This window comes from Microtus oregoni, unplaced genomic scaffold (assembly GCF_018167655.1).
Source record: "Microtus oregoni isolate MIOR12 unplaced genomic scaffold, Mior012 000048F_ref0000485, whole genome shotgun sequence".
Taxonomy (NCBI): Eukaryota; Metazoa; Chordata; class Mammalia; order Rodentia; family Cricetidae; genus Microtus; species Microtus oregoni.
The window spans coordinates 12483449-12504312 of record NW_024543222.1 but is presented as its reverse complement, the minus strand read 5'-3'; the positions used below and the strand labels follow the sequence as shown (position 1 = coordinate 12504312).

Sequence of the window (20864 nt, the reverse complement as noted above, 5' to 3'; positions counted from 1 at the left end):
GTGGTGGCACACACCTTTAATCCCAGCAATTGGGAGGCAGAGGCAGAGCAGGCGGATCTCTGTGAGTTAGAGGCCAGCCTAGTCTACAAGAGCTAGTTTCAGGACAGGCTCCAAAGCTACGGAGAAAACCTGTCTCAAAAAAAAAAAAAAAAACCAGAGAGAGAGAGAGAAAAAAACAAAGAGAGAGAGAGAGAGAGAGTCAGTCTCTCTTTTGAATTTTTAAAATTGCCCATAATGGCTGACCAGTAAGTCCCAGAATTCTCCCTAGTAATCTACTTCCTCCCACTTCCCAACAGTGGTTATAACTGCATCAGATTTATTTATTTTATGTGTGTTTTATCTGCATTTACGTCTGTATATCACTTGCATGCTTGGTGCTTGCAGAGGTCAGAAGAGGACATTGGATCCTCTGGAAAAGGAGTTATGAATGGTTGTGAATCACCATGTGGGTGCTGGGAATTGAACCCAGGTCTTCCGCAAGAGCAATAAGTGCGCTTAACCACTAAGCCATCTCTCCAAATTCTTTCCTTTTTTTAAAATATGAGTTCTGGGGATCAAACTTAGGCACTCAAGAACATTACCAACTAAGCTCTCTCTCAAGCCCCCAAATGCCTTATTTCTTACTCTTATGCATACATCAATGACATAGCCAGGTAGCCATCTTGCCCTGGCTTACCTGGGGCCATTTGTTGAGCACTGGCATCTCCATATATCAAGATCAATTCTTCAGTCCTGGGCAAACTGCGGGACCCAGCACCATTATCTCCCCCAGTCCCCATGGCACCTAAGTTACAGCTACCCTGATCATTAGATAGGTTTAGAACCAGCCTCAGGTGAAGGGTGTTTACTGTCCCTCCACAAGAAACTTCTGGTGATTTCCAATCCAGATTATCTGAAAGCCACCCTGCCATACAATTTCACACTAAATTGAACACTCACTTGGGATATTTTCAGGCCCGATGAACAATGAACACCATTGGGCCATATGTAGTCTAAATGGAATCTCATTTTACTTTTTCAACCAGGGTCAAAAATTGGACAGTCTTAACTGGAACTCTGGGACTTGGGCATTCATAGGAAAAGCTCCGATGAAAAACTTCTCAGGCTCACACATGTCTCCCGTCACTTTCTGCACCATGGTTATGCAGAAACTGTGAGAGGGGCTCGTTTTAAACAGGACCCTGACCTTCTGCTTCCTCTTTGTGCTGACACTTAGGTGCTGACTATTAATTAGCAGCTGACAACTGGCAGCTTCTGTCTTCTTGGACAGCCAGGGACAGCCAAGTTCCTCTGTTTCTTCTCTAGCCTGACCTATTCCTGTAGGCAGACTTTTCTGTCCCACCAGTCAGTTCCCAAATAATCACACAGAGATTTATTATTAAATATAAACGCTTTACTGATAGCTTAGGCTTCTTTTTAGCTATCTCTTGTAACCCAAATGAACACATTGCGATTCATCTCTGTGCTGCCCCAGACTGGTCCACCCCATCTATGTACTTTCCATCCTGCTCGCTCTGCAGCTCATGCTTTCTCTCCTGACTCCGCCCCCTTCTCCCTTCTCCAATCAGCTTTTTATTAATACGAGAGCAACACGACTTCTGTAGAAGGACTATTCCACGGCATATTCCCTTCCTCTCTTCTTCACTACCAAGTATACCAGACGAGCTGGCCCCAAAGCACCCGGGGATTCTGTCCCCGCCTCCCACCTTGCCCTAACAGGGCTAGGGTTACAGACAAGCCTGCTACTGTATCTGGTTTTTACATGTGTTCAGGGTATCTGAACTCAGGTCCTCATGCCTGCAGCAAGTGCTTGACCCCACGAACCATCTCCCTGGTCCCCATTTGTGCGTCCACTGTGCCGGTTATCTGACAACACAGACAGGCAGAGTTTGCAGACCAGAGCTCTGCCCCTCGTAGGAGGCAGGGCTGCCCTGACTTCACAAGCAGAAACTGGGCATGATCTCACTCCCTGAACTTGAACGCAGACACCACCCTCACCTCAGTGAGTTTTTGCACTGGATGAAGGAAAAGGGCAAGGCCTGGCACAGGCTTTTGGAAGCCTCCGCTGGAACAGTATGAGGCCGTGTCACCAGCAGGCTGGTGGAGCTAACGAGGCAACTGCACGCATCAGCAGCATCTCCAAGGGTTGGACAAATCCAAGGTGGAAAGTCTCCTGGCCCCATGCCTGCTAGGACATCATGGGAGAAGTATTGAGATGGGGACAGAATGAACTAGCAGGTGCTAAAAGGCAAGTAAAGAGGAAGTCTCTCACATACAATAGCATTTCCCATAGCCTTCTTTCTCTCGCTTTCCATATATGCAAATACACATATGTATGCTGCATCTAGGTATACACTCCCTATATTGATTATGCAATATAATTATTTATACGTAATATATATAGCATAGCATCTAAAGTAATATTCTGATCTATTATACGGGCAGGGCATTCTCTGTCACTCCCTGGAATGCGAGTCCCGCCAGGGCAGGGACCTTTCTTTTGTTCATCAGTTGCATCTCTAGCATCTAGAAAGTAGTGATTACCATGTGCATGTGTACATGCACGTGTATGTGTGCTTGTGAATACGTGTACATGTGGGTTTGCAGTGCTGGAGCTGAACCCAGGATCTTGGCATGATATGTAAGAAGTTTTAACAATGAGCTACATCTCCAGGTCCCAAGATATTAATTTACTTATGTGTGAGCATGGTATATGTGCACATGTGTGTACACACATATGTGGGAGCCAGAGGAGGATGTGGAGTATCCTGCTCTATCACTCTCCACCTTATTCCTTGAGACAGTGTCTCCCACTGAACTTGCAGCTTGGCTTCAGCCAGTAACTCCCAGCAATCCTCCTGTTTCAGTTGCCAACATTTTTAGAGTTATAGGGATACACAACCATATCTGGCTTTTAGAAGGGATGCTGGAACCTAAATTCAGGCCCTATAACAAACCCTGTTACCCATGAGCTGTCTCTTCAGTCCCAAAAATATCTTTTAATGAATGAGATCTTCTCTGCGCACCTAGAAGAAGATTCTCTGAAAATCCACAGGGATGGGCAATTAGGTCTTGACCTATGCGTCGGACACTTTCTCTATCACCAGTTGTCAGGACAGTGGGGTCTCACAAAGCCACATGAGCCTTGGGCACAGAGCTGACACCGAAGATGATCTGGGAAGTGGCCATTGTTGGCTCAGCAGATCTGGAAGAGGTTGGAGCACAGAAATGAGAAATGGGGAAGAGAGACCTAAGCCATGGCAGCGAGAGTTACTGCTAAGAAAAGGGACCAGAGGGCGACACTGCATTCTGGATTCAGGACTTCCAGAAGCTTTGCCCTCTCCTACAAAAGTCACCAGAGGCTGGCGGAGATTGTGGAGGAGGGTGAGGGCCAGGTGGCAGAAAGAACAAGGCTGTCTTCATGCAGGCAATGGGATCCCCACTGGAAGCTGGTGACCTCCTGATTGACAGATGCCAGAATGGCCTAATTAATCCCGTAGCCATGATGGTGGAGAGTATATGTCATGACTGAAAAAGAGGCCTAAAAATAGAGTCCTCCTTCCCTGGGGTGCCAATCCGTTCTTCAGCTCCCTTCTCTCCACTCCTGGGCGGCGGTGGGGAGATACGCTGAAGAAAGTCAAAGGAAAAGCTGGGTCAAGGGACAGGCTAGGGATGGATCTCGCTGCTGTGATGAAATACCTGCAAAGAAGTGAATTTAGCTGCTGGTGGTGGCCCACGGCTTTAATCCCAGCATGCGGGAGGCAGAGACAGGCGGATTCCTATGAGTCTGAAGCCAGCCTGGTCTACAGAGTGAGTTCCAGGACAGCCACACAGAGAAACCTTGTCTTGGAAACAGCAAAGATGGACAATTGGTTGTGTGGAGAAAGTGGCACCCTTATGGGCCATAAAGCGGCTCAACTATGTTGGACAGCAGCCACTTCGGAAATTTCTCTTCCTACATGCTGGTTGTCAGGGTTAGAGCTAGGGACATAATGCATGTGTGTGTTGGGGAATTTTAGTGAGTGTAAAAAATAACAAGTTTCATTGTGACATTTTCGTATTCACATGTATCATTGGCCCTTGCTTATGCTCACCCTACTATCACCCTCTCTCCAGGCCTCCTGCCTGAGTGTTTTTCTGCTTCCTCTATACTCCCAAACAGTCTTCCCTCTCTCTCCCTCCCTCCCTCCCTCGCCGTCACACATACATGTGCACACACACACACACACACACACACACACGCGCGCGCGCGCGCACGCGCACACTCTTAAACTGAGATTCCCACAGGAGTTTCACATGTTGTCCGTCTCCCCTGCTGCTATTTTCCCCACCCTCTTTTTAGGCTTCTTCCTACCCCTCAATGGCTCCTTCTATTTTATGTCATCATCAAACGATTCTGTGTCGAGCCAGCCAGCTAACCTACAGTCTGCACATGACAATGTTTGGGGTATGGAACACGCGACAGAACGATGGGACCGTTGAAGGCCACCCATAGCAGCGGTGGTAGTGGTGGCTGGAGGCAGCAGGGGTGGGGCAGGCAGCAGGGGTGGGGCAGGCAGCAGGGGTGGGGCAGGCAGCAGGGGTGGGGTTGATTTCCGCCCTTTCATATGGCTCTAGAAAATTCTGTGCTTCCCTGACATGCATCTATCAAGTGCTCCTTCTGCTCACAACAGATTTTGTTTCTTTTGCTGGTAGCTATGAACAGTCACTCAGAGCCTCGAATTGCCTTTCTGCCTAGTCTTCCACTTACCCCCACAGATACCTTACACACAAGCCAAAGTGCACTACTCCCTGAGAGATGAATGTCTGAGATTTGCTTGGTAATAACAATTATGGACTAATCTATCTCCTCTTTGGGCAATTTTCTTCTTTTCTACATTAGTAGAAGAGTAGGCCTTGGTTACACAGGTTCTGCTCATGGTTTCACTGGGCAAAAAATCCCTTTCCAAACCCATATAGACTGTTGCCAGGGAGCCTGTCGCAAATTTAGGTTCATAGGACACTCCACGTAATGAGGACACGGACACCAGTGCCAACCTATCCTTTAAGATCAACTCTCTCCAGACAGCCGCAAGAGATCAATGAGACTCACAAATGCAGAGCCCAGTCAGCCTGGGGCCCTCTCTGGCATGCAAGACAAGGACCAGGTCTTAACCCCCAAGGGGACTCCTATGAAAGCTGCACACTTGCTTACATTTGTTAAGGTTCCAACACATGGGTGAATGACATACAAAAGAGTATGACAATCCTGTGACTTCTGCATGCAGGCCATAGGTCAACCTGGACTAGATCTAGGCTGCCGTTGACTACAAAACAATGGGTTTGATTTTCTTTTGTGATTATGGGAATCCATCTTACTAATTCATGCATCTGTCGTACGTGAATTTCTTTTGAGACAGGCTCTCACTAAATAGCCCAGGCTGGACTTGAACTTTCAATTGTCCTGTGCCAGCCTCTTCAGTGTTGAGATTACAAGAGTGTACCACTACACAAAGCTGTCTGCATATCAATTTTCCTTTCTCTTTTGTGACATCATAATCTCCCTGTTGCTGAAATATGGGCCTAAAAATTAATTAATTAAAATAAATAAGAATGAAAAGTTATTGGCTTATCGCTTTCATGTGAGAGAAATGTTTTTTAGGTTATAAAAGGACAGACCTAGCTCCGACTCATACAAAGGAAGTTAAAACTTTGCTCATCTCTGGCAAGGAAATGGATTAGGCACTGCCTCTTTGGTTACTCACACATGCAGAGGGAAAGTCAAGATCATGTTGAAGATGCATTTGAGTGTAAAAAAGGGGGCTTTCCGGGAGAGATGGCTCAGCAGTTATGAGCACTGACTGTTCCTCCAGAGGAAGAGTTCACATGGCAGCTCACAGCTTGTCTGGAACTAAAGTTCTTGGGGACCTGGCACCCCCATGCAAACATACATGCAGGCAAAACAATGTGCATAAAACAAAAATAAATAACTTATTCATATAAATAAAAAGGACGTACTGAAGTCTACCCTAGGCTGTCCAAGTGAATCCACCATGTAATGGCCGGCCACCTGTAGACATAACCGACCCATAGACAAGGGACTCATGATCACATGGTTAGCTTGCCTGGAAATTTCCCCCGTCAACTGAGCATGAGTCTTTTTCTTGCTATCCCCAGTCACTGGCATTGGTCATGTTGGGTTTTCAGCATACATGAAAAGCTAATTCTTGCCCATCTAAGCACCGGGACACACCCCTAGTTTAGCCTGTCCCTCATTTCATTCAACCTTCACTTCTTTGGGGTTCCTAGTTCTTTCAACAGCCTTTGTAACACACACTGGTGTTTATCTCCATTTTTAAATACACCATTGAGGAACAGACCAAAGCAGCTGAGCTTATGTTCTGGCTGGTGGAAAATTAAGCAAGGTAGGCAGATACACGTTGTAGACCGTTATACTTTACTTTTATAGATGCTGCCCAATGGCAATGTCTACAACTCTATGTTATAGACATGTATAAATGTGCAGACACAATCATTATTTTATGTGTGTATACATAGGAATGATTGCTTCATACTGAATTATCAGCCCAAATCCCTGTTTTATTTTCAGATATAACATTCAAAAGCTACCATCCTTCCTCCAAGTCTTTCTGCTTATTTACTGTGTGAGTACAGTGTCGCGAATTTGGGAGTTGGTTCTCACGTGCCACCGTATGAAGGCAGGGCCTCTCTCATTTCTGCATTACAAACTCCATGCCAGCCCCCGAGCTCCTGGATGATTCTCCTTTCTTTGCCTCCATCTCACTGTCGGTGTGCTGGGAGGGACTGTACATCACAGCTCTGTGTCTAGCCTTTTCTTTCCCTTTCGGTATTAAGCACCGTGCACTGTGCCACTGGACACAGTCTCTGTCTCTCTCCCTCTCCCCCTCTCTCTCCCTCCTTCCCTCCCCTCTCTCGCTCTCTTTCTCTTAAAGCTGGTTACCTCGGGATCAAACTTGGCTCATCAGGCTTGCATTTCTGATGTCTTTACTGAGCTAGCTCCCTGGCCCTTCATCACGTTCCATATAGATGGCATTTGGGCGTCCAAAGAAAAAACTGCTACATGTCCCTGTTTAATCTCGGAAGACGATGCTTCATTACAAATCACAAGCTTTGCTGATGGAAGCTTCTCACTGAGAATTTTAGACTCATAATCCTTCCTACTGTGGATGTCTCAAAGTAATGATAAGGCTACCATCTTGCTATTTAGCCAGACATTTTCTTCTCTGCTGTTCTTTTCCTATAGCTTGCCTTTATGAAAGCTTTTCACTTTATGAAATTTGCCAAAGTAAATCTGTTTCATTAAGCTAAACCACAGTGGAACCCTTCCATCATGCGACTGTAACGCAAAGGTATTCCCACTGAAGACATCTGGATTGTCTTAGGTTTTTTCCATTGCAGTCAGTGACAGAATGGATCGCATGGTGCCTGTCTCTTAGGCACAACACAGTAATTCTGTGAGGTTCCACCCTGAGGTAGGATGGTAAACGGGAGGCGTGAGTATTTCCAACTTTCCCCATTACTGCCAATGGTTCTGTAGAGAGGTGATTCCGGCTTGCGGCTCCCTCCAGCACTGGAAGGGAGTTGTTTTCTCACATCCTTGATAATCCCTAGGCTCACCACATTTAATTTTTGTCACTCTGATGAGTGTGGGAAGAGATGTCCTTGTTTTAATCTGTTTTCTTGCCTCCTGGTGAGGTGGGGCTTTCCATGTTTGTACTGTTCCCACTTCCTCGTCTCTGAGTCGCATTTCCAACCCCCTTCTCGAGGTTCGAATGGATTGTCTGGTCATTTTAGTTGTTAATTTAAATGATTTATTTATTTTTATTTCATTGCGTTGGAGTTTTGTCTTTATGAGAGTGTTGGATGGATTCCCTGGAACGAGTTACAAACAGTTGTGAGCTGCCATGTGGGTCCTGGGAACTGAACTGGGGTTCTCTGGAAGAGCTGCCAGTGCTCTTAACCATTGAGCCATCTCTCCAGCCCCTAGTTGTTGATTTAAAAAGAAATTATGATTGGAGAGATGGCTCTGAGGTCAGAAGCGCACAATGCTCATGCAGAGAGCCCAAATCTAGTTCCCAGCACCCACACTAAGCAGCTCACAACCACCTTTAACTCCAGCCCCAGGAATCTGAATCTGATGCCCCCTTCTGGACTCCATGGGAACTGCATGCATTTGCACATACATACAGGAACACACACACACATACACACACACACACACACACACACTTTTAGAAATTTTATTTGAAAGAGCTTCTATTTATTTAAGTCCCAGAACTTGTTATATAAAAACATTATCATCTGTCCGTGTCCTGATGTCTTATCAGGCCTATCCCACTGTGCTAATAATAAAGGACGTTTATCTATATTTTCCTCCACTTTTTCCACATTTGGGGATGTCATTGATCTGTAATTTATTTTTACATGTATGCCGTGAACTAGAGGTTTGGCTGTATTGCTGACTGAAAATGCAATCGGTACAGCATCGTACAGTGAGTGGTAGATGCTCACTAACGTCTCTCTAACCCTCCCGCCCCCACCCCAAAGTGCGGGGTCATCCCCATTCCAAACCCACGCCTCATTTAGTTTTCGAAAGTCTACACAATTATAACTAAGTGATTTGTAACCAAGTACCTCTAAGTTTCTTTTTCTACTGCGAATGGATGTTTTTTCAAAATTAAGTTCTTGCAGCTATTCTTCCCATGTATGACCTACACGCGTAATGTGTGGCGTGATAAACACCGCGATGCTATCGATTCTTGCGTATGAATTTACACAGCCACCTTACTGATTTCTTATGTTGATCTTAATAACTATGTGCAAAATCCTTAATTCCCATTAACTGATTCTAGTAATAACCGATAGTTTAGGTTTTTTTTCCTTTTTTTCTCTATGGTACACGTGCGTGCGTGCGTGTGTGTGTGTGTGTGTGTGTGTGTGTGCTATGCCTGCCAGCTGCCCTGGTTTACTCTCTGTTGTTGTAACAGAACACCCTGACACACGCCGCTGAAGGGGAAAGGGGTGAGCTTAGCCCAGGCAGCAGCCCGTCATGATGGGAGGCATCCAGGTGACAGGAAGGTGAAATAGCTAGTCCTACCCACAGACAAGAGCAGGGAAGGAATGCGTGCAGGCTTGCACTCAGCTCTACTGTCTCCACTCTTCCGCAGTCCAGGATCCCCTGCCTTGGGAAGGATGCTTCCCAGAGTGAGCTGGGTCTTTCCACATCAATTAACAATCAAGACAGCCCCCATAGAAACGCCCTCACACTCCCCACAGACACGCCCTCAGACACGCCCGACCGAGACAGTCCCTCTTTGAGAGTCTCTGCCCAGGGGATTCTAGACTACGTCAAGTTGACAAAATGAACCATCGCACCAGGCAAGCACACTACCAATGCGAGTCATCCCCAGCCCCACTCTCTGGTTTTACTGCACTAACTAGTGCCTTCCCACGGTGTCAGATAAAAATCAACACCTCTCTTCAACCCCTAAATTATATTAGCATCTTGAAGCATTTCCTTCATTATAATAAGTACCCCTTAATCTTCTATTATTGTTGTCTATTGTTTTGATGCTATAAAGACACCAGAAGGAGTCAATGTCCGCGCCTGTACAGCATTCTGTGCTCGGTCAGCCTGGCGTAGGGGGGTTACCAATTTCTTCTATATGCTCTTCTCCTTCAGTTTGAACCTTGTGGAAGTATCTGTTAGCTGTTCTTTCTTTTTAAAGCACTGTAATTGTTATTGTAAGTGTGTGTGTTTATATATGCCCACAAGGGCACTGACACCCTGAGGCTGGAGTTACAAGTGGCTGTGAACCACACCTGACGTGGGTGCTGGGGACCAAACTGTGATGTGCTTTTAACCCCGAGCCATCTCTTCAGTTTGAGCATCTCAGTCTGTCGTGAACCAGTAGGCACAGCTGACTCGCAGTTCCTCCCCACGTGTGTAGGCCTGAGGCCAAATGTCCTGTCCTGGTATGGGTCCAAAACCCCTACCCCCAGACATGAGGGCTACAGTGGTCCTGATGTCTCACTCAGTTTCCATGACATTTGCTCGCTGGTCCTTTTCCCATTCTGACTCCAGGACCTAAGGATTTCCCTTTCTTTGTTTTAAGCTCAGCTTTATATTGTTATATTTCATCCTGTGTTTGTCATAGGAAGTGGGGGAGGGTCAACGCTAATCTTTCCAGTTACTATTACTGGAAGTGCGCAGAGTCTATTTATAACGCATTTCCCTCTCGCTGTGTTTATGACTCCTTTAAAATAAATACCATATATTCAGATAGAGAAAACAGACATGACAGACAGCTGGAGACGTCTTCTGTTCCAGCAAAAGTTATAAAGCTTCTAACCTTTCTCTGGATGGGTACTTGAGGGAACTGTCCCCAGGCAATCACTTAAGCGAATGCAACTGTAGCTGAGAAATGGAATTTTCCAGTTTCTATTTTCCCGACCGTCCTACACGTCTCCCTGCTCCTTGGAGGTGATGGCTGAGGGGCACCCACTCCTGTGTGCTTGACACCATCCACACTGAGAAGACCAGAGCAGAAGATCTGTCTCTAGCTATATCCAGGGCCCAGTGACTTTGGCAGATAAACATTTGGCTGGGGCCTGAACTGCTTCTAAACCAAGGGAACCCTCAGCTTCCAAGAGATGAATGGGATCCATCTCATCTGCATTTCAGTGCGACTCAAGACTTCCAGGGTACTGTATCCCTGGGCAGCTGAAAGCATATTTGGTTGATCAGCCCAAGGCCTTCGCTGTCAAGGTACTGGATTGGAAGACTTCCACACACTCTGCTGACGGGAGTGGAAATCTCTTCTTCTGACAGCATCGTCTACTTCAGCCTTTGGGAGAGAGATGTGTCTAAATATGTTCCCCACCACCACCCCGAAGAAAATGACCACATTCAAGCCACTGAGGATAGGGCAACACTCACGGGGAGGCCAGTGAGTAAGCAGAGTTGTCCAGTTGGTGTGTCGGAAATGCTTCTCAACAGTCACAAATGAGCCAGAGGGTATGGCAGTGGCAGGCCCGTGTGTGCGTGTGTTTGTGTGTGTAAATACACTGTGGAAAGGCTAATACAAGGCTTGTTTGTTGAGCAGTTAATTTCAATAAAAATATATTTCATATACAACTACAAATATTTGAGTCTGTGTGTGTTACATGGAGGCAAGAAGTCAATGTTGGGTATTGTCCTTATCCACTCTCTGTCTAGTGTTTGAACGCGGAGTCTCTTATTAAACCCAGAGCACACTGATCTGGCTAGACTGGCTGGCCAATGAGATCCTGGAATAATCCTATCTCTGCCTCCCAACAGTGGGATCACAGATATATGCTGGGCCGAAGATCTGAACTCAAGGGCCTTCCTACTAGCATTGCACACATTCCTAACCCTTTACTACAAATATTCTGACCCAGAGAATATTAACAGAAAAGTAATGGCTGGATGGGGATATAGAATGGGGAGAGAACTGGACAAGCCCCAAACCATTATGTCATTGACAGTAAGGAAACAGAAGATATTAAAAAAAAAATACATTTTGCAAAGCAGAAAGCATAGCCTGGCTTAGTGCTAGTTTATAATGTACCCAAAAGGAGAATAATGACCACAGGAAGGGTGGGTCCCTTAGGGAAATGGAAGCTACCTTAGCCACCATTAGTTCTCTGGGAACTCGCAGGGACATCGGACAGTATGTGGAAAACCTATTAAGCAAGACCCATAGCCACAGGGGCTGCTGGATCCCCAACTATGTCAAGCCACAGTCATTTCCTCTTCCTGGTTAGCACTGACCTCGGGATAGATCAGATTTCATTTTACGTCATCCAAGGTAGCTTCAAGAGAATCTTCCCATTCTCCTGATGGATGATTCTGGTTTTGAAGCAGTAATATGGGTGGCTGTCAGGGTAGCGCCAGGCGGGAGGGACTCACCTGTTGAGATACACTCGCTTCTCAGTGAACTGCCCATTGCCGTGGTGAGGGTCCTCGAAGGGCTCGTTCTGCACGACCTCCACTCCTTCGCCCCGGTCGCTCTGCTCGTGACTGTGCTTGCTGATCATATACAGCTGTCCGATTTTGTACTGCAAAGCAAACAGAGAAGGGGAGACAGAGAGGTCAGCCCCAGCTTGCCTCTGACGAATCCCCACACTGTCCTCCAGCGACAGGATGCCCAGCCGCTAATCACATCCACCTTCTGCTGAGAAAAGCCAGCAGCAACTTGGGTCTAAGGTGACTGTCTTTGGAGCCTGGTAGAGAATTGGGGGCGAGCAGAAGGCAGGAGCGGCACGTTCCTGGGAAGAATAAGTGGGCATACCAAGTGCACCCTGGGGCTCAGGCCCACGCTGAGAGTGGTCTGGCCATAAAGGGTTAAAGGCAGTCGGTGTTCTATTTGGCTTGGCCAAAGGCAGCCTAGGGTGTGTTATTTCTGTCCTGGCTTTCTAGCTAATTGGCAGCATTGCTGGGCACAGGGATTAACTGTCACCTGCATCTGCTCCCGCCTAGAATAGCCATTCTCACAGGTGGCTAGACGGGATCGTGAGAAAGGTTGGTTTTGTCACACCCAATCCAACTTGGTATTGTTTTGTTTGTGAGACAGAGCTTATGAAGCACAAGCTGGCCTCAAACTCACCATGTAGCCAGGGACGACATTACACTTCTGCTCCTTCTGCCACCGAGAATTCCCGGGTGCTGAGGTTACAGGTGAGTACCACCGACCCCGTTTTATTCAATGCTGGGGACTGAACCTGGGGCTTCACTCATACCAGGCAAGAATAATTGTTTCTGAGACCGTCTCTGCCAAGCCCACACTGGCCTGGAACTCTTGACCATCCTGTTGCCGGCATTCACGTGAGCCACGAACGCTAAGGCCCCTAGATGCTCACAAAGCTACAAATCTGCATGTCACACGACTCAGTTCGAGAAGCCCGTGCCATGCTGAGGAACTTCTCTGGTATCGTTTTCAACCAAATGTACTAATGGTGTGGGGTCTTCCGGAGTTCAAAGGTCATGGAGCAATCCGGGACTGAAATGCTGTCTTTACTATCTTCATCCCTAAGCTGTCCAACTCTCTTTCCTGCCTCTCTCCGAGTCTGAGGCTGTGAGATGGCCCAGTTCAGCAGAACACGGCACTTGCCACCAAGCCTGACGACCTGAGCTTGGTCCCTGAAACCCGCTTGGTAGAAGGAGAGAACTGGCTCATGAAGCTGTTCTCTGGCCCCTACGCAGCAGTTACCCACACACAACTAAAATTTAGTACATTAACAAAAAAGAAGCAACAATAACGATTCAAACAGAAACAAAACAAACAAACAAAAAGCCAATCCCAGACCAGCAGGTGGACTTCATGGTGGCAAAATGAATTTAGTGACACACTCTGTGTGTGTGGGAGGGGAGAGAGGTATAACTTTTGCACAAGGGACATTTCTGCTTGGGTCAGGACTCTGCTGTGATCTTCTCTACACACTCGGTGTGAGCCAGCACACAAAGTCACCACCGCCAAGACCTGAATCTTGGGCAGGCTAATGAGGATGCCCAGTTGCTCCTAAAAGGGTCCTGGCTAGCAGGGATGCACAGTCCCCGTCTGTGTGCAAGAGAGAGGAATCTGCTAACTTTAGAGAAAACTGAAATATTCAAGTCAGCACCAGAGCTGAGGTCTCTTGTCACAAGGTAACCCCTCCACCGCCAGCTTCATACTGAGGCAGGGAGTGTGAAGATGATCCGAACAGGCTCCAGTCTGCAGCCAGCTCAAGGGACCAGACCCAGTAACCATGACAACGAACCAGGTTATTGGCTGGATCTTCTCCAAGGGCTATGCTTCCTATCTGGCCATGGTCCTGTCCAGAACGAGTCCGTGTTTAAAATGCTTTTAATGTGTGTTTGTGAACTTGTGGGGAGGGAAGGCGTAAGATAAGAGCAGGGAGAGGACAGAGGAAGCTGGGAGCTCGGTCCATTTTTAAAACAAATCAGAGAATCAGAGGCTTGACCTGGCTTCCCCTGTGTCCACTACAGCTTCTACTTTTTGTTCCGGAAAAACTAACAAAGACGTCCCACAAGGACAAAGCGATACCCGTGAGATCAACTGTCCACCTTACAGGAGCTGAGGCCGGAGCTCTGCCACTCAGTGGGTGCGGAGGTCAACGGCAACCGCTCATGCGTGGTGTTTAAAAACCCGATGGTCACAGACAGCGGAATATTTCTCAGCCACAAAAAGGAACGACGTGTTGATACTGAAGCCACTCAGTGTGTGTTCTGGGTTGAAGAGTTTCCCCCTCTTAGAGCTTAGATCTTGAAATCTCTTGGTGGGACCATATTTTAAAAGATGCCACTGGGGGGCTGGAGAGATGGCTCAGTGGTTAAGAGCACTGCCTGCTCTTTCCAAAGGTCCTGAGTTCAATTCCCGGCAACCACATGGTGGCTCACAACCATCTGGAATGAGGTCTGGTGCCCTCTTCTGACCTGCAGAGATACACACAGACAGAATATTGTATACGTAATAAATAAATAAATAAATAAATATTTTTTTTTAAAAAAAAGATGCCGCTGGGATAGGCTTTAATGCAGCACAGAGACAAGCAGGGACACAGAAAGATTGTGTGAGGAGTGGGTGGCCTTGAGAGGCGCCCCTTACCAGACCTTCAGAAAAAGACCTCTTCGCTCATGTTCCAATTTTATTTGTGATGTCGGGCTTAGAAGGAAATAAATCGCTGTGGTTTAACTACCCAGTATGGGTCATTTTGTCAGGCAGGCCCAAAGGAGCAGCACAGGGGCCTGGGGACAGATCAGTCAGTGCAGTGCTTGACACACAAGCTTAAGGCACTGAACGCAGACATGAGCGAGCCCCCCCCCCCCACGCGCAACACCAGAAAAGCTGAGCGTGTGGCAGGCACCTAGACTCTCCACAGTGGGGAGGTAGAGGCAGGAGGGTCCCTGGAGCCGGCTGACCAGCAAATGAAGGTGCTTGCTACACAAACCTGACTCCCCTGGGTTCCAACCCTGGGACCAGCGTAAGCGGGAAGGAAGACGGCGCAAAGTTGTCTGTCTCCCCCCCCCCGCCCCCACGGGATCTAAAGGTAGTTAGTGGTTGCTAGGGGAAGAAAGAGATGTTTTCTTATGTCTTGTAGCCACTAGCCCATGTTACTGGGAGTAGATAGCCCCTAAGCTATTTACTGTATATGCTCCTATAAGCAGCCCAGATAAAACTAGGGTTCCCAAAAGCTGGGGAGTAGATGGGTGGAACACAGGCATGAAGGTAAAAAGGGGGAAGAGCTGGGGAGGGATCAGCAGCAATGGGAGAGGAGACAAGAAGGTCATGGGAGATAATTATAATTAAAATGCATTGCACACATGCATGACAATGCCATGTTATAGAAAATCGATATACACGTATAAAATATGCTTAAAGGTTAATTTCACGTCCCTTGGATTTTACCTCAAGTTTTAAAAGAATTCCGGGTCTGAAGTCACCCACTCTCAAAGTCCTGTCAAGGTCTCTCACTGGAAAGCTCGGAGAAGAGCGGCATCAACCAGCAACACTGTCTCTGGGAGCTTTCAAACGTAGGGTGCCAAGGTTGATGCAGGACACAGAAAAGCCATTAGCCAGACGCGAGTCAGCCTGGCTGGGCACAGCTCGAGTGTTCCCTGCTCTGGGGAGATGGGTCCAGGCAAGGCAGGGGCTGCTGATTCACAGCGGCCAGCGCGAACCCAGCTGCTTGGCCTCATTGATCATTCCAGCGGCTCCTTATGGGCCAGCCCAGGGCAGACACCAGCCTTAGCTCACCATGACTGCGTCAGTCTGGGGGCTGGGGGTAACCTGCAGGGGCTGGGGGTGGCGGGACAAGGGCTCCATGTCTGTCCCTTCCGTCCCTCCCAGGGAAACCAGAACTGATCTGTTGGCATGGTCGGCAGAGAGGGCCAAGCAGACAAAGTCTGTTACAGTTTTATTATAATACCCCACTTTTGACTCTCAGACATGAGCAGCAAATGGTGTTGCCGCTATGGGGAGGGGACAGAAGTTCTTGAACCACGTAAGAAAGCCTCATCCAGGGGCTGGAGAGATGGCTCAGCAGTTAAGAGCACTGGCTGTTCTTCCAGAGGACCCAGGGTCAGTTCCCAGCACCCACATCCAGTGGTTCACAACCACTGATAACTCCAGCTCCAAGGAATCTGACGCACTCTCTGGGCTGCATGAGCAGCTGCACATCTGTGCAGATATACTCACATATACACATAAGCAAAAAGAAAAGCCAAGTCTGGGGTCACCCCAGACCTTTGACATTTCGATTACAGGGCAAGGGTTACTTATGGGGGCACACTAAAGGCCAAACCACTATGGTACAGCATGGTGGGGGCACTCACAGGGACTTTGGCGGACTTAATAGTACCAGGCTATAGGAGTTCATCCTTGGGAGGCCTACCCTTTTTTCCACACTCACGCAAAGTTCCTATGTAAGTCAGGGAAGACACATGCCCAGATCACCACTTTCAGACAAATTTGAATACTGGATGAAGGAACTAAAACCGAAGGTTCGCAGGAAGGCTCTGATGGTATCAAGGCCCAAGTCCTGATCGCAGAACTGGCATTGCATAGCTTTATGGCCCACCAACCAGCACTGATTGGCATCTTCCATTCACTTCTAATATTCATAATGAGCCAGCTGGGTGGGTATCAGCCGATGAGGAAACAAGGGTTTGAAGAACCCAAAGAAGGTCAGTGCTTTCTCGATTCATGTGTGTATACACACATGTGGGGGCCAGGACAGCCTCGGGTGTCTGCCCTTGGGTACAGTTCACCTTGAGTTTTGCCACGTAGACTAACTAGGTCTGCTGGCCTCTGAGCTCCAGAGGTCTGCTCTCTCTGTCCCCCTGCCCAGCTCAGAGATTACAAGGGTATGTCAATGAGTTTGGCTTTTGTGCCCTGGTTCTGGGGATCAAACTTGGGACCACCACTGCACTTTACTGCCTGAGCCTTCTCCCCAGCCTCTGCCTATAATAGGTTGATGGCTTAAAAAAAAAAATCTAGGCCTCAATATGCTTTAAAGTGAAAGGGGGGTGGGGGACAGGAAACCAGGCCTCTGTAACAGAAGTCTAACTGACAGATCAAAGTTCCCTTACCTGTATGCATACGGCACAGTGGTTCAATTAGATTCCACATCTCTGGAGAATCTATTGTTCCAGTTCTGGAGTTTGGGTAATCATCATTACAAGTAATCAGGACTAGAGGCTGCTGCTGGCTGGGTCTCTGAGTGCGCTATCATCTCAAGAGTGACCCCCAACAATTATCTCCACAGTCGGGAGCATCACAGGGGTCTGAATCTTCCCTAATTGTGCACAGCGCTGTACGTGCGTTGGGGCTATGGAGGTGGGGCCAAGGCAGGGCTGTAGAAGGGGCCAAGAGAAACCAAGGTGTCGCTGGTTCACACTGTCCTAACTGTAGGACTGAGCGCCACTGTGCTACTTTCTGTGGTTCAACAACCTCAAGCCTTAATGAGGGGGGGGGGGTCCAACCAGGCTGTAACCCAAGTACATGGTAGTCTGAATGAGCTAAACAGTTTAGTATCAACTTGATATTTAATATCAAGCTAAAGTCTTCTGAGAGGAGAAAATACTTCCATAATATCAAACTGTAGGCATTTTCTTAATTAGTGATTGACATGGAGGGCCCAGCCCATAGTGGGTGGTACCATTCCTGGGCTGGTAGTGCTGAGTCTATGAGAAGGCCCACTGAGCAAGTCAGTAAGCAGCACTCCTCCTTGGCCTGTGCCTCAGCTCCTGCCCCCCAGGCTCTTGCCAGCCTTGAATTCCTGTCCTGGCTTCCTTTGATGATGACCAATGATATAGAAGTGTAAGCCAAATAACCCTTTCCTCCCCACTTGCATTTGGTCATGGTGTTTCGCCGCAGCAAAAGAAACCAAACTAAAACACCGAGACAGGAGGATTAACCAGTTCCAGGCAGCCGGGGCTACAAAGAGTGTGCCCTTAAAAGTGGGGGTGGGGTTTTAAATAGCTCAGTGGGTAAAGTGCTTGCCAGCCAAACCTAAGGACCTGATGTGAGATCCCCATTTAGTCAAAGGGTTAACCCAGAGCTCCTACAGGGAAGATGACAAGCAGAGATAAAAGATACCCAAATCTCAAGGGTCAGTTAACATGGTGTGTAAAAGTGCAAATAGTAAGATAGCCTGTCTCAAATAAGGAAAGGAGTGAGAACTGATACTCAGGGTTCTATTCTGACCTCCATATGTGCAGGATGGTACACACAAATCACGCATCTCACACACACACACACACACACACACACACACACACATATCTAAAAACAAATATAACAAAATTTAAAAGGAGTCTCCAAGCTAGTTATATAGCCAAAGTTAACTTTGAGTTTCCGATCCTCCTGTTACCACCTTCCAAGGGCTGAGAATATAGGTGTGGGCTACCATGGCTAGTGTGAATCTAGCTGTTTTTAGGCAGAAAGTTTGTGAGTTCTAGATGAGATCCCTCCTTCAAGAACTCAGCATGTGACTGAGATTGTCGTTAAATCACTGGTAAGGAACATGGGACTGATTGTAAAGACCCACAACATCAAAGGGAAAACAAGAAGCTTGATTGTTGGGAGTGGTAGCTCTAATTTATACCAATTAAGATTTAGAGCGAGCCCATTATACCTTCCCAAACCTTGGAGGTAGGGTGGGGTGGGGTGTCTGGCCAGGCATCAGGGGTCTGGCTAAAGCATGCGTTTCCAAGCCCAAGGAAGCACAGGTCATCAAGGAAGCAATTGGAGAAACCCTCCCTTCTTCAGGACCAGCTATCCCTTGGGCCACCAGGGAGGTGATAATTGTTTCCCCTGTGGAAAGCGCCTGGTTGTCAACAAGAAAACAGGGAGCGAGTGTCCTCATTCTGCCTTTGACTTAGCTCTGTAACCCCAACAGGATGCTTGTATCTCAGCTCTGTTTTGCAAAATGGGAGTAATAAAACCCTTCACAGGGCACAGTAAGAATCAAATGAGGAAACAAAAAAAATCACAAGTTCAAATGCTTCATAAATCACAGGCCTGGCTACAAACAGCTACGGCTACAACGCAAGTAGCTACTACAGCTGCTTGGTCCCGCTGGGGACCAGGACGAGCCAGTCTACTTTGTTACATTAGTGCTCTGAGAAGCTGGAGAAAACGGGGCCCCTGCCATGGACCAGAAACCAAGCCAAACAAAATACAACGCCAACCTACCCCAGGCATGGTGCACATGCCCGTTATCCTAACCCCTTCCAAGATGGCAAAGCTTGAGTTTGGCCGGCACACAATAATGTGGGCATGCCACTGCATTGACAATGAAAATGGTTCAAAGGTTGCAATCCAGGTTGTGCATATTTTTAATTTTTTTAATATCACGTCGCGTTTGTGTGTGTGTGTGCATGCGTGTGCATGTGCGTGCGTGTGCATGTACGCGTGTGCCATGGTGGCTTTGTGGAGACCAGAGAGTAACTTATGGGAATTAGCTCTCTCCTTTACTATGTGGGTCCCGGGGAATCAGACTCAAGTCACCAGGCTTGGCAGTAACTATTCTTGCATATTGAGCCACCTCACTAGACTGGTTTATATACTTTTTAATCACATTTTTTATCACTTTTTGGAAAAGGCCTGAGAACATGTCTTTTATAGTCAGTATAGTTTATACTAAAATGTGACCATCTGGACATGATGCAATTTTCGTTATAGTTAAAAGATTTATTTTTTAAAAGGTTTATCTATTTTTATTTTATGAGCATTCCTGTTTTGCCCGCATGTATGTCTGTATGAGGGTGTTGTAGTCCCTGGAACTGGAATTACAGACGGTCGTGAGCTGTTATGGTGTTGCTGGGAACTGAACCCAGGTCCTCTGGAAAAGAAACCAGTGTTCTTACTGCTGAAACATCTCCCCAGACCCAATTATTTAATTTTTATTCATTTATTGCATGTGCATGCATACAAGCGTGTGCATGCATGTGAGTGCATGTGCAAGCATGTGTGTGAGTACCCAGAAAGACCAGAAGAAGGCATCAGGTCCCCTGTAGCTGGAGTTAGATAAATCCAGGCCAATGGTTAATAAAGCAGGAGCGAGCTGCCCAGTGTAGGTACAGTGGACCAAACTCCGGTCTTTGGAAAGAGCAACAAGTGCTCTGAATTCCTGAACCATCTCTGCAGCCTTGAGTATAAATAAATAAATACATACATACATACATACATACATACATACATACATACAGGTAAGTGTTTGGGCTGGGCATGCAGCTCAGTTGGTAGAGAACTTGCCCAGCAGGCATGAAGACCTGGTTTGATTCCCAGCACCAGATACAACTGGGTGTGTTGGTGTGGACCTATAACTGCAGTATGGGGAAGGTAGAGACAGAAGAAGCAGGAGGTTCAAGGTCATACTCGACTACAGGGTGAATTTGAGGCAAACCAGTACCACACGCAGCCCTGTCTCAAAAACCACAAAACCATCTTCAAAAGACAAGGGTCTCCACATTTTTCTCTCTTCACATCTTTGGTTAGAGAACTTAGGTGAAGGCATTGAAACACCAGGGAACAGGAGAAACAGATGCTGTCTTTCCATAGTCTCCCTGGCTCCTGATTCGCCAGAAAAACCCTGTGTCCATTGGGTCTTGGGCCTTGAGAGCTCACAGGAGTCCTCTAGAGGAGTCACACGGCAGATGCTGCCAAGTGACATGCGGCTGACGGTGCTAAGTTATGACAGTGACCCCGGCAGAAAGGAAGCTGATGAAAGGGCCCAGATGCATGCTGGTCCCTTCAACCTACCAGGTGCAGGAGCACAGTACTTAATGGCCTCTGACCTTGACATCCCACCCAGCAGCC

The 20864-nt window shown here is 47.4% G+C and overlaps 1 protein-coding gene across 6 annotated transcripts in view; it reads right to left on the bottom strand.

The window, feature by feature from the left end:
• Window positions 1–20864, bottom strand: part of Pitpnc1 (phosphatidylinositol transfer protein cytoplasmic 1) — a 276157-nt gene that overhangs the window by 120776 nt on the left and 134517 nt on the right. For 4 of the 6 annotated variants that reach the window (XM_041635717.1, XM_041635714.1, XM_041635719.1 and 1 more), the window contains exon 2: window positions 11954–12102. In XM_041635717.1, the coding sequence (XP_041491651.1) occupies window positions 11954–12081 (128 nt within the window). In that variant the 5' untranslated portion in view covers window positions 12082–12102. Of the gene's footprint in view, window positions 1–11953; window positions 12103–12212; window positions 12260–14112; window positions 14122–20864 lie in introns of those variants that run through there. The other 2 variants (XM_041635718.1, XM_041635716.1) reach the window with 2 other exon arrangements.